General features: G+C 39.0%; 1 protein-coding gene across 5 annotated transcripts in view; it reads right to left on the bottom strand.

Annotated features, from left to right (window-relative positions):
* The window catches only part of Kiaa0586 (KIAA0586 ortholog), a 100,284-nt gene that overhangs the window by 79,156 nt on the left and 9,099 nt on the right, over positions 1-12,029 (bottom strand). For 4 of the 5 annotated variants that reach the window (XM_028789286.1, XM_028789294.1, XM_028789297.1 and 1 more), the window contains exons 2-5: positions 6,996-7,170; positions 5,022-5,243; positions 3,501-3,648; positions 1,457-1,618 (exon numbers count right to left, since the gene is read on the bottom strand). In XM_028789286.1, coding sequence (XP_028645119.1) covers positions 1,457-1,618; positions 3,501-3,648; positions 5,022-5,243; positions 6,996-7,160 — 697 coding nt within the window. In that variant the 5' untranslated portion in view covers positions 7,161-7,170. The remainder of the gene's footprint in view (positions 1-1,456; positions 1,619-3,500; positions 3,649-5,021; positions 5,244-6,995; positions 7,171-12,029) is intronic. The other variant, XM_028789298.1, reaches the window with a different exon arrangement.

The raw sequence follows: 12,029 nt of genomic DNA, 5'->3' as shown, positions 1-12,029 counted from the left end.
AGAAAGAAAGAAAGAAAGAAAGAAAGAAAGAGAAAAAGAAAAAAAGCCGGGCAGTAGTGGCGCACACCTTTAATCCCAGCACTTGGGAGGCAGAGGCAGGCAGATTTCTGAGTTCAAGGCCAGCGTGGTCTACAGAGTGAGTTCCAGGACAGCCAGGACTACACAGAGAAACCCTGTCTTGGAAAAACCAAAAAAAAAGAGAGAGAGAGAGAGAGAGAGAGAGAGAGAGAGAGAGAGAGAGAGAGAGAGGTTTTAATCACACACATGGCTCAAAAAGGCAGCTTATCTGTTTTTTTACAACAATTATCTGAATGCCCCCATCCTTGTTTTTAATACTACATAATAACTACTTATGGTGAGGTAATTGTCTTCTAAATTCTTAAAACTTGGCTAAAGGAAGACTTGAATGCTTGAATGCTCCCAAGAATAAAAGCCTGCAGCTTAATATTGCCTTTAACTTTTACTAGAAGGGCTACATTTTAAGGCTCAGAGCATAATAGTATTTCAAATAAAACAGAAAAGTTCTTCAGTTTCATTAAGTGCATATATTGGCATTTATTCCAGCTGAATGTGGTGATAAGTGTTAACATCCCTGAGTTATACTTAAATCTATACCTAAAAGCAATAAAAGAAATACATTCTGAACGTGATCAGCTTCTCATTCAGTAAAGCACTATTTTTTATTTATTAGTTAAAAATCCGATTCATGAAAAGTTTAAGCAATCAGTAGGTGATAAAATTATATATATATCTTAACTACAATAAAGTATTTAAAGAAATGACTAAATGGGAAAAATACTGAAATTAACCACCTGAATAGAGTTTAGTTACCACTAGATAACTACTACATAATCTTAAATCCTGAATGGGAAAATCTCATGCAACTCTAGTTGTACAGGTGTAGCCAGGTGCGGTGGCTCATAGCTCTATCTCAGTAGTCAGGAGGCGAATGCAGAAGAATCACAAGTTCAAGGTCACTGTACTACAGGCTGTACTTGAGTGAGACCATCAGAAACTAACAAAAACTTAAGCAAAGAAGCAATGGGTCTAGTGAAGAGCTGTAGTCTGAATGTGAGTTGTTCCCAATGGGCTTCTGTGTTTGGAAATGTCCTCTCTAGTGGGCTGCACTGTTTTGGAAAGTTAGAACCTTATAGAAAGTTATAGAGACAAAGCCTTGCTGGAAAAGGTGAGTCACTGGGGACAGGCTTCGAGGTTTTATAGCCTGGACTCACTTCCTATCTGCTTTCAGCTTCCTGACCATAGATTCAATATGAGCAATCCTAGGCAAGGCCCTCGCCCCCCTGCAAACATGCCTTCCATGAGGAATGCATCCCTTTTTACAGCACAGGCTAAAATCGCACTGTCTTCTTAAGTTGCTTCTTGTCAGGTATTTGGTCCCAGCATTAAGAAAAATAACTAATAAAAAGGAGGATACTAATCCCAGCTGGTTTCCTACCTTTAGGACTGCACATTTCCATATTTTCTTTTTCTTCTATAGGGCTTTCCCTCTTTGTTATTTTTCCATCCCTTGAAACAGGTACAGGAGCAAACCTGCGAGGTGCTGGTGTCTCTAAAGGAGATTTCTGCCCATCAAAATCTGTATCTTCACTTAAAGGCACTTTAACAGAAAGGAAGAAGCTTATCAATAGGGGATTGTGGTGTGTCTTCAATTGTAGAGGACTTTGCCTAGAATTTGTTGAGGCCCTGGGTTCAACTGCTAAGCAACACACAGATACACACACATACACACAAACACACACATAATAATCACAATAATAAAGATAAATTTAACTTCAAAACACTTTTTTATCTAGTTGTAGAGTCAGATTGATCTCTGTGAGTTTAAGGCCAACCTGTTCTAGATAGAGTTCAGGATAGCCAGGAATACACAGTAAGACACTATTTCAAAAATTAGTTTTTAATTAAAAAAAATAATAAAAAGCTTTTTTGAACACAAATGGTAAGGTACTTGCCTTGCAAGCATGGGGAACTGAGTTCAATCACCAGATCCATATTAAAAAAAAAATTAAACGTGGTAACATGTGCTTGGGGAGGCAGAGATAAACAGATCCCTGGAGCTCTCAAAATGGCAAACCTATCCTATTTGTCAAGTTTCAGGTCCGTGAGAAATGGTTTCAAAAAAGCAGGATGGGGCATGGAGGTGCGTGCCTTTAATGCTAACACTGATGCAGAGCAAGTGATCTCTCTGAATTCAATGTCAGCCTTGTTTACATAGCAAGGTCAGCCTGAACCACACTAAGAGACCTTCTCAAAGAAAAAAAAGGAAAAAACAATACTGACTAGAAATCAAAATAAATGGAAACTATAAATGTCTTTATAAAGCTCGTAAATTAAGAATCAATGTGATAGGGGTTGGGGATTTAGCTCAGTGGTAGAGCGCTTGGCTAGGAGGCTCAAGGCCCAGGGTTCAGTCCTCAGCTCTGAAAAAAAAAAAAAAAATCAATGTGGTAATATTTGAGTATTCTCAAATCTGTGGTAAGAGGGCACTGCTAGATATTTTTCTAAAAGAATTGATCTTTACTTATGTGTGTTTTGCCTATAAGTGCAGTATGTGTGTGTGTTGCGTGTTGCCTGTGGAGGCCAGAAAAGGGCACTGATCTCCTGAAACTCAAGTTATAAATGGATGTGAGCCACCATGTATGTTGCTTTTTGGCTGCATGTACATCTGTGCAGCAGAAGCATGAGGTCAGAAGAGGACACTGGATTCCCTGGAATGGAATTATAAGCAGTTAGAAGCTGCCATGTCAGTGCTGAGAACTGAAGCTGGCTCTTCAGCGGGAGCAGACTGTGCTAATCATTGAGCCATCCCTCTAGTCCTACACTTTCAATGGCAAGGAAAACTAACAAATTACCTGGAGATATAATACCTAATAATCAGTGTCACTCTTAGGAATTTATCCAAAGTAAATAAGATTAAAGAAAGAAAACGTTAAACCAGCATGCTAACACACCTGTAATCCCTATACTTTTGAGGCTGAGGCAGGAGGATCATCACCAGTTCTAGGCCAGTCTGAGCTACAATATAAACTCAGCCTCAAGAGAAAAAAGAAAAAACAGAAATACGATACATGACATTTGTTGTATTGTTACTTCTAAAACTGCCTGAAGCCCAACAACACAATGGGGAATAACTATACCAGCTAAATTTTCTTCTGACAAAATCAAGGAAATCAGTGTCCCTACGGCTAGCTTCTCAGAGGACTAGAGAACAATTACTAGCATTTTGATTCTCAACAAGTGATTTTTTTTCTGATTAATTAGAACCATAAACTAGGAATTATTATAATCTATAACTTAAACAACCTTTAAAAATAACCTCAAGTTTATTTGAACAACAAAAAAGATATAAAACCAAGAATACCAAAAATAATTTTATATTTGAGACAATGTCCTGCCACTTTATAAGTAAATTTTCGCCTTTTACATATGAAGAACATTCACCACTGGTACATTTTATTCTTAGAAACTAAGTATTTTACCTTGTTTAGAAACAAATGTGTTGTGTGAAGAAACACTGCTACCAACACCAGGATGTCCCAGTTTTCCAGAATACCTTTCCACTGCTCTGGAAGGGGACATGCCAAGTTGAAGATTGCTAGCCTTGAGTGCAGCATCAATAAAATGGGTCTAGAAGAAATAGAATTATTTCATTAATTTCAAATGATTTTACATATAATTTTTATGATATCAAGTAACAAGATATATTGAGATTTATTAGTATTGAAAGTAGCTTATATTTAACATACAATAAAAATGGGGTATACTTACATATGTTCAGGTAAAACAGTCACATATTAAAAAATGGTAAGTTTTAAGGTATATATTTTTATAAGTTTTAACAAATAAAACTAATTTCAGAAGGTATTTATTTATTTATTTATTTATTTTACTTCTATGACTATACTATAGCTGTCTTCAGACACACCAGAAGAGGGCATCAGATCCCATTACAGGTGGTTGTGAGCCACCATGTGGTTGCTGGGAATTGAACTCAGGACCTCTGGAAGAGCAGTCAGTGTTCTTAACTGGACAACCAGGGATATACACAGAAACTCTGTCTCAAAAGACAAAAAGAAAAAAATGTAAAATTACAGTGGTTCTATTTTCCTATTTTTAAAATGTTTTGGAGCTGGGTAGCGTTTTAGAACTTGGAAATTCCAAAATAAAGACTCAGCTATTTGTAAAGCTAGGACTTTTTCTTATAATATCTCAATATATCATACTCAAAAAGGCATTAAGATATTGATTCTTTCAATAAACTAAATGCAGGAGCATTTGCAGGTAGTGTGCACCCACTACACACTGTAGGTAGTTCTGTCTATGGAAGCATCAGAATCTTGAGGGAGCTTTCAATGATATCCAAGCACCATCATAGATCTGCTCTCCCAAAATCTCCAACACATCAAAGTATCTGTATTTCTATAAAGCTTTTCGAATGATTCCAATGCATATGCATACTTAGAACTGCAGATGTAAACAAATCACTACTTTCAAAATATTGTGACTGGGCTGGGGAGATAGTTCAGTCAGCACAGTGTTCCCCTTGCAAGCATGAGGACCCCAGTTTAGGTCCCTAGCTGGGCACAGTGGTCAAGTCTGCAGTTTTACTGCTGGGAGGAAAGGGAGCAGACAGGTACATCCCTGGAGCTTGCTGACCATCTGATCTAGCCAAATTGGTGAGCTCAGGATTCAGTGAGACTTTGCCTCAAAAATTAAGACAGTGACTGAGGAAGATACTGAAATTAACGTCTGGCCTCCACAAGAACACACATACAATACTGCAAAAGGAAGAAAAGCCAAGTGTAAGGAGAGGTCTCACAGCACCAACAATACTATTACCTAGAACACCAAGTGCCTACACAGCATAAAGAATAATGAGCAAGCCAATCATCACTTAAGAAATCAAGCTGTCACAACCTAGTGTGCTATCACAGCTACTAGTTAATGATTACTTAGAGAGGTGAGTACAAAAGGATCTCAGGACGTGCACAGCTTTATACCTGAATATCTATCTGTTGTTGCTGTAGTTTTTCAAGGTGCCTGATGTGCTGCTCCATAAACACATTCATTTGCTTCTCGTGATCATGACAGTGCAACTTCTCTTGCTTATTCTGAATGCTTGCTTGGTGCTCTGTCACACGTTGTAACTGTTTATCAGTCTCCTGTAACTTATTAAGTAACTCTCCAACAGAATTAACCTTGGCTTCCAAATCACTCTGCACCTAAAACAAAATATCAAAACAGAATTTCATATTGTAGAAAGATATCAAGGTGTGTTCAAGTCTTAGAAAGGTTATTTACAGCAATTGGTACTGAGAAGGTATTAAACTTGAGCCTTTGCTAACAAAATTTCTCATGATTCCATGCCTTTGCTTTTAGAGTCACAAAATTAAGAGGCTAAATAGGGTAAGCCTTAGGTATGTTTTGTTTCATGAACTATACATACATACTATACTATGTATGTAAATACACAACAAATCTGATACAAAAGATTTTATAATGCCAGGAAAAAAAAGATTCTTAGAATTAAAGAGAAGGAAACAGCAAAACCATGTAGCTTTTGATGCCACACATGTCGGCATGTGTGGAGCAGACAAAGCTGCGAGTAAATGCGCATTGTTGCCGTGAGCACAGAACCAAGTGTGACTGGACAAGAACCAAGGCCTTGGACTCATATGGCTGATACAGATGTATTTACAAAGGACTGATTAATCAGTGCACTAGGGGAAAAAAGCAGTCATGGTGGCACACGCCTTTTATTCTAGCACTAGGAAGGCAGAGACAGGCTGATCTCTACAGAGTGAGTTCTAAGGGAGCCAGAGCTATGGAAAGAAGCCCTGTCATGAAAAACAAAAACACAGAGAGACTAGCAACTGTGGCTTCTTCTTCCTGACTGTTCAGTCTGAAACTGCTGTCGTACAGAGACTTCACACTGAGAGGAGCTAACCCCTCCTCCCATGCTGTGTACAACTACCATGCTGAGGTTCCAGGTTACGGTGGTAGGAGGCGTGGCTCCACGAGGGTTCATACAGCCCATCTGACCCTCAGCTTTTCTGTATGCATGCATGTGTGTGTGTGTGTGTGAATGTGTGTGTGCCTGTCCTTTCTCCATTCTTTCGTCATCCCTCCTCAGGGTTCTAGACCCAAGTTGAGCAATATCACATTCCTATAATCACAGAAAAACTCAAAAAAAGTCCAGACAGGAAGATCCTGTCTCAAAAGAGAACAAGGTGGGGAATGGAGCTCAGTAGTGTGCTGTCCAACACTCATGAAGCCGTGGCTTTGATCCCTAGACCTGCATAAACAGACTGATGGTGCTTATCTATGAAGCCAGAACTTGGAGGAAGCAGAGGAGGTCAGAAGCTAAAGCTCATCCATGGCTACACAGCAAAATCACAGTCAGCCTGGGATACATGAAACTATCTCAAAAAAAAAAACAAAAAACAAAAAAACATAGCTTTGGGTACTTCTCCAATGTAAGGTTAGAGTAGGTCAACAACCTTGAACCTGAGTCTTCACTCTGCTTCCCATTGGCTCTAACATCTTATGCCTATCCTGACATATTTCTGTTTCTCCATTACAAACTGACAGGCTAGTATTATGATATAATAAGATCATATAAAATCCTCTGGTTCGTTCAGGAATGCAGGCCTAGCAATACAACTCAGTGTCATGACACTTACCTATCACCGCATAAGGGCCCTGGTTTTGAATCTCAGAGACTGATCACCCAGAACACAGACTGTCAGCACTACAATGAAAAGGTCCTAGCTTCCCTAAACCACCAGCACATTCACAAGGAAGCAATTTTCACAGCTTCTGAGAAGCAATCCACAAACCACAAGTAAGAAGAGCCTTTCCAACCAAGAATGACTAGACTGTCTCTGAGTGTCCAGACACAATTGTGTCAGAGTCAGTTCTTAACAAACAACCGTGTATCTCAGTGTTCAGGGATGCCTGGGAGAGAAAAGTACCTTGATCAAAGGAGCTGCTGTTGCAATGGCAGCGGCAGTTGCTGCAGCCACAGTTGTAGCCGAATCAATTCTATTGGGTGGAGTTTCAGTCTCCTCAGCAACAGCATTCTTTTCTGTACTCGTGTCTCCTAAAAGATGTACTTTCACCGCCTTAAAAACAGGCATGCTTTGAGCTCTTTAAAGACAAGGAAACAAAGGTTTTCAGTAATCTGCATTTAACCATTTGAAGAAATGCCTACATGCCCTAATCTGGGAATCTCCTAAAGTGGCTTTCTAGGTTTCTCTTAAATGTTATATTTTATTTATAGTTATGTGCAGCATGTGCAGGGGAGGACGTGTGTACATGTGAGACTGAAGCTCGCACTGTCAAAGACTGAGAGTTGCCTGATGTAGGTGCTAGGAACCAAATGCAGGCTTCTATAGGTGCAGCAAACACTGGGAACAACTGAATCCTCTCTCCAGCTCCATCTCGGGTTTTTTGTTTGTTCGTTTGTTTTGTTTTGTTTTGTTTTAATTAAAGTAGGGGCTAGTGAGATGCCTCAGAAGTTAAATGCTCTGGCTATTTTTCAGAAGACCCAGATTCAATTCCTAACACCACCACATAGTGGCTCACAACCGCCTTTAACTATAATTCCAGGGAATTGGATGCCCTCTACTGACTTCTTGAGGTATGTACATGGTATATAGACATAGAATGCGAGCAAGCAAAATACCCAAACATATTAAAAATTTTTTAAGTGATTATTTAGTTAATATTAACTAAAATAATTTAGTTAATATTATTAAGTTTAGGTCATTAAGAACTAAGGAAACAAGTTATCCTTTGAAGGCAGTAATACTATTTTTGAAAATATGACTTATACATGACAACCACACAGCTGCAGTTATAAGACAGATAATCAAGAAGCACAAATATAAAGCATAAGGTTTAATTCTCAAAGGCAGAAGAACTGCATCTGATTCTAAGAACTGATTGTTGTATTCACCAAATATTTTTAGAAGAATCCAACCCCAGCACATACACATTTAAAAAAAAAAATCCAGAAAACCAACAGTGCCTACCACGCCATTCCTTACTCAGACTTCTCACGTCCTTCTCCAATGTCTAGCCTGGTGAGTGCCCCACACACCCAGGACTTGTATTTCCACATCCCACCAGGTCTAGCCCAGGTCCCACAGCCAGTGCCCCAGAGTAGGCTGACAATCTGCATTTTGCAGCAACGAACTCGAGGCTACCACAGAGCCCCAAAATCCTGACTCTAAGCCTAGCCCCACCATCTCCTCCTGAACTGTAACTAACATTTCAAACTCCCACTTGGACCTGCTTTACCTGCATTCACCCAGAGGGACATTAGTGCTGACTCCACTACTGAACTCCGTAACACCACGTCCTCCTCCAGGGATAAGTACTGCTAAGTACACAACCTTTACATCCATGTCTTCTCTGAAATCTACCAGATTTAGCCTGGGTCTACTTAGTCCAGGCTTCCCTGACTTCATAGCAGAAGCTCCAGGCACCATGTTCAATCAGACCTCCACACTCCCATCTTGGAACAGGTCACTTTTGCCCACTTGACTATATTCCACCCAAGCCACTACTAACTTCTCCCATTTCCCACATTCTCTCTTCTCCCACAGCCTGCTCCATCCATAGCAAACTTAAAACTAACTTAAAGAAAGACCACATGCCCAAATCTCATTGAAACAATTATCAACATAAAAGACCAAGTCAGTGTCTCCTCTCCAAAGCCTACCAGTCCTATAGAAATGCTTGCCAATGAGAATTACCTAGATAACACCAGGACACAGAACTTAAAGAGCAATCATAAACTTCACCAAAGGATTCAAGGATTTTAAAGAAGACCCAAAAGAAACAGTCAATGAAATCAAGGAGAAAGTTTAAGGAGAATGAACACAAACACACTGCTAACAGAAATGACAAAGACAATCCAGTACTTGAAAACAGAATTCAATAAAGAGACAGAAACAATGAAGAGGACTCAAGCTGAAATAAAGATGGAACTGAAAAACTCAAAAGCCCAACTAGAAAACTCAAAGGAGACCCTTACAAGCAGAAACGATCAAGACAAATATAAAATATCAGATCTTAAGATTAAAGTAAAGAGTCCTAGACCAAAGAAACAAGGAACATTGAAAAAAAAAAAACAAGAAAAGAATACACAGGAGATGTGGGAGACCATGAAAAACACCAAACCTTCAAATTATAGGTATAGATAATCAAGAAGCCCCCCAAATCAATGACATAGATCTTCAACAAGATCCTAGAAGAAAATGTACCCTAAGTAAGGAAAGTGACAAATTAAATATGAATGGCACCCACAGGGGCACACATTTTAAATGCTTGTCTCTAGGGAGTGGCACTGTTTGAAAGGATTGGAAGGATTAGGAGGTGTGGCTCTAGTTACCGTCATCATAGTGTTTCTTCACAGAGATACAACAGTAACTAAGACAGAAAGACACACCCAAAAATACAAGAAGCACACAGAACACGAAGTAGCTAAGACCAGAAAAGAAAATCCCCCTGGCATATCATAGTTAAAACACTAAGTATCCATAACAAAGAAAGATATTGAAAGCTACAAGAGAAAAAAATGCAAGTCATATACAAATGAAAACCCATCAGAATAACAGCTAATTTCTTAATGAAAATTTTGAAAGAACCGTCTAGAGCAATGTATTCTGGGTGCTAAAAAAAAACAAAACAAAAAAAAAAAACAAACAGATGGGCAGCTTAGACTAACATACTAAGCTAAACTGTCTATTGTAATTGAAGGAAAAGAAAATTTTCCATAACATAAACAGCCTTAAAAAAAAGTATATCCGGGGCTAGAAAAGAGGCTCAGTGGTTAAGAGCACTGACAGCTCTTCCAGAGGTCCTGAGTTCAAATCCCAGAAATCACATGGTGGCTCACAACCATCCATAATGAGATTGGATGCCCTCTTCTGGTGTGTCTGAAGACAGCTACAGTGTACTCATAAAAATAAATAAATAAATAAATCTTAAAAAAAAAAAAGTATATCCAACTGTGGTGGTTTGTATAGGAATGGCTCACATAGACTCGTGTGTTTGAATACTTGGCCCACCATAGGAAGTGGTACTATTAGGAAGTGTGGCCTTGTTGAAGAAAGTGTGTCACTGGGAGTGGGGTGGGGGCTGGTTCTGAGGCCTCATATGCTCAAGCTATGCCCAGTGTGTCTCATAGTCTCCTTCTGCTGCCTGCACATCAAGATATAGAACTCTCAGCAGCTTCTCCAGCACCATGTCTGCCTGCACACTGCCATGCTTCCCACATGACAATAACGGACTGAAACTCTATAACTAATGTTTTCTGTTTTGTTTTGTTTTTTTATGAGAGTTGCCGTGGTCATGTTATCTCTTCACAGCAATAGAAACTCCAATACACCAACAAATGAAGCCTAACAGAAACACAGAACATTATTTCAGGATAAAGAGAAGAATGGTCATAGCAGAAAGACTGTGGGAAGAAATATAAAGTCATTTTATTAAAACACAAAATAAATAAATAAACAAACAAACAAACAAACAAACTAAAAAACCCAAACAAACAAGGTGGCCCACACCTTTAATCCCAGCACTTAGAAGGCAGAGCTATGTAGATCTCTGAGTTCAAGACCAGTGTGCTCTACAGAGTGTGAGTTCCAGGACAGCCAACTACACAGAGAAACCCTGTCTTGAAAAACAAAATACAACCAAATTAAAACAAAATTTAAAATTGATGACAACAAATCTCTAGTAAACACATAAGTCCATAGTGTTATGTTTTATAAAAAGACAAGGAAATAAGGAATGTGTTTGGTGGAGGTGTGGTAAGATGTGGGAGAAGAGGGTGCCTCTGTGGGCCCAAAGTGAGGCATCCCTTCCCCCGAGGGACCAGTTGAGAGGATAGTAGAGGCAGAGGAAGGTGGGGGGTGGGGGCAGAGGAAGGTGGGGGGGCAGAGGAAAGGAGAGAGAGAGAGAGAGAGAGAGAGAGAGAGAGAGAGAGAGAAGAGGAATAGAGGGCAGCCATGAGAAGCAAGGGGAATGGGGAAAGGGGGAAGAGGAGAGAGGACAGAGCAAGCAAGAAGGCAAGAGAGAGCAGAGGGGTAAGCAGCCCCTTTTATAGTGAGTCAGGCACATCTGGCTGTTGCCAAGTAACTAGCTATGTGACAGAGCCTAGACAAAATGCTAAAACAGCCTAGACAAAATGCTAGAACATAGAGATTAAACAACTCATTACTAAACACTGAATGCGTGAAAGAAAAATCTTCCTAAAACTAAATAAAAATGAAAATACAACACAACAAAACTTTTTTATCTGATGACAGCTACAGTGTACTCACATACATAAAATAAATGAATCTTTTTTTAAAAAATCAGAAAGAGCACAAATAAATAGCTTAAGGAAGCAAATTAAAAAGATGAAAACAAACAAACAAACAAACAAACACAAGAACAAACCTAATTCAAACCTAACTGGCAGAAATAAATAATAAACCAGAGAGAAATCAGTCAAATAGAAACAAAGATACAATTCCAATAGCTAGTTCTTTGAAAGATAAACAACTGACAGACGCCTGGCCCAACTTACCAAAAGAGAGGACCTAAAGTGACAGAACCAAAAATGAACAGCGACACATTAGAACAGACATCAAATACATTCAGAGTATTATAAGTGAATATTCATGAAGTGTGCTTCATGAAACTGGAAAACCTAAAAGAAATGAATGAATTTCTATATTCAGGGAAACCATCAAAATTAAACCAAGAATAACAAAGGAGGATATTGAATTAGTAATTAAAACCTTCTGGCCAAAAAACATCCAGCACCAGATGGATTCACAGCAGGATTCCACCAGACATTCAAAGATCTATAGGCAGTCCTTCCTAAACTATTCAAAAAAAGAAAAAAAGAAAAAAGAAAAAAAGAAAAGAAACCGAGTGAATACGCCCTAACTCCACCTATCACTCTAATACCCAAACTAGGTAAAGATACAACAATGAAAGAAAGAAAG

This window comes from Grammomys surdaster, unplaced genomic scaffold (assembly GCF_004785775.1).
Source record: "Grammomys surdaster isolate TR1022 unplaced genomic scaffold, NIH_TR_1.0 127, whole genome shotgun sequence".
NCBI classification, from domain to species: Eukaryota; Metazoa; Chordata; class Mammalia; order Rodentia; family Muridae; genus Grammomys; species Grammomys surdaster.
The sequence above is the reverse complement of the archived record's forward strand: the minus strand, read 5'-3'. Positions and strand labels throughout refer to the sequence as shown.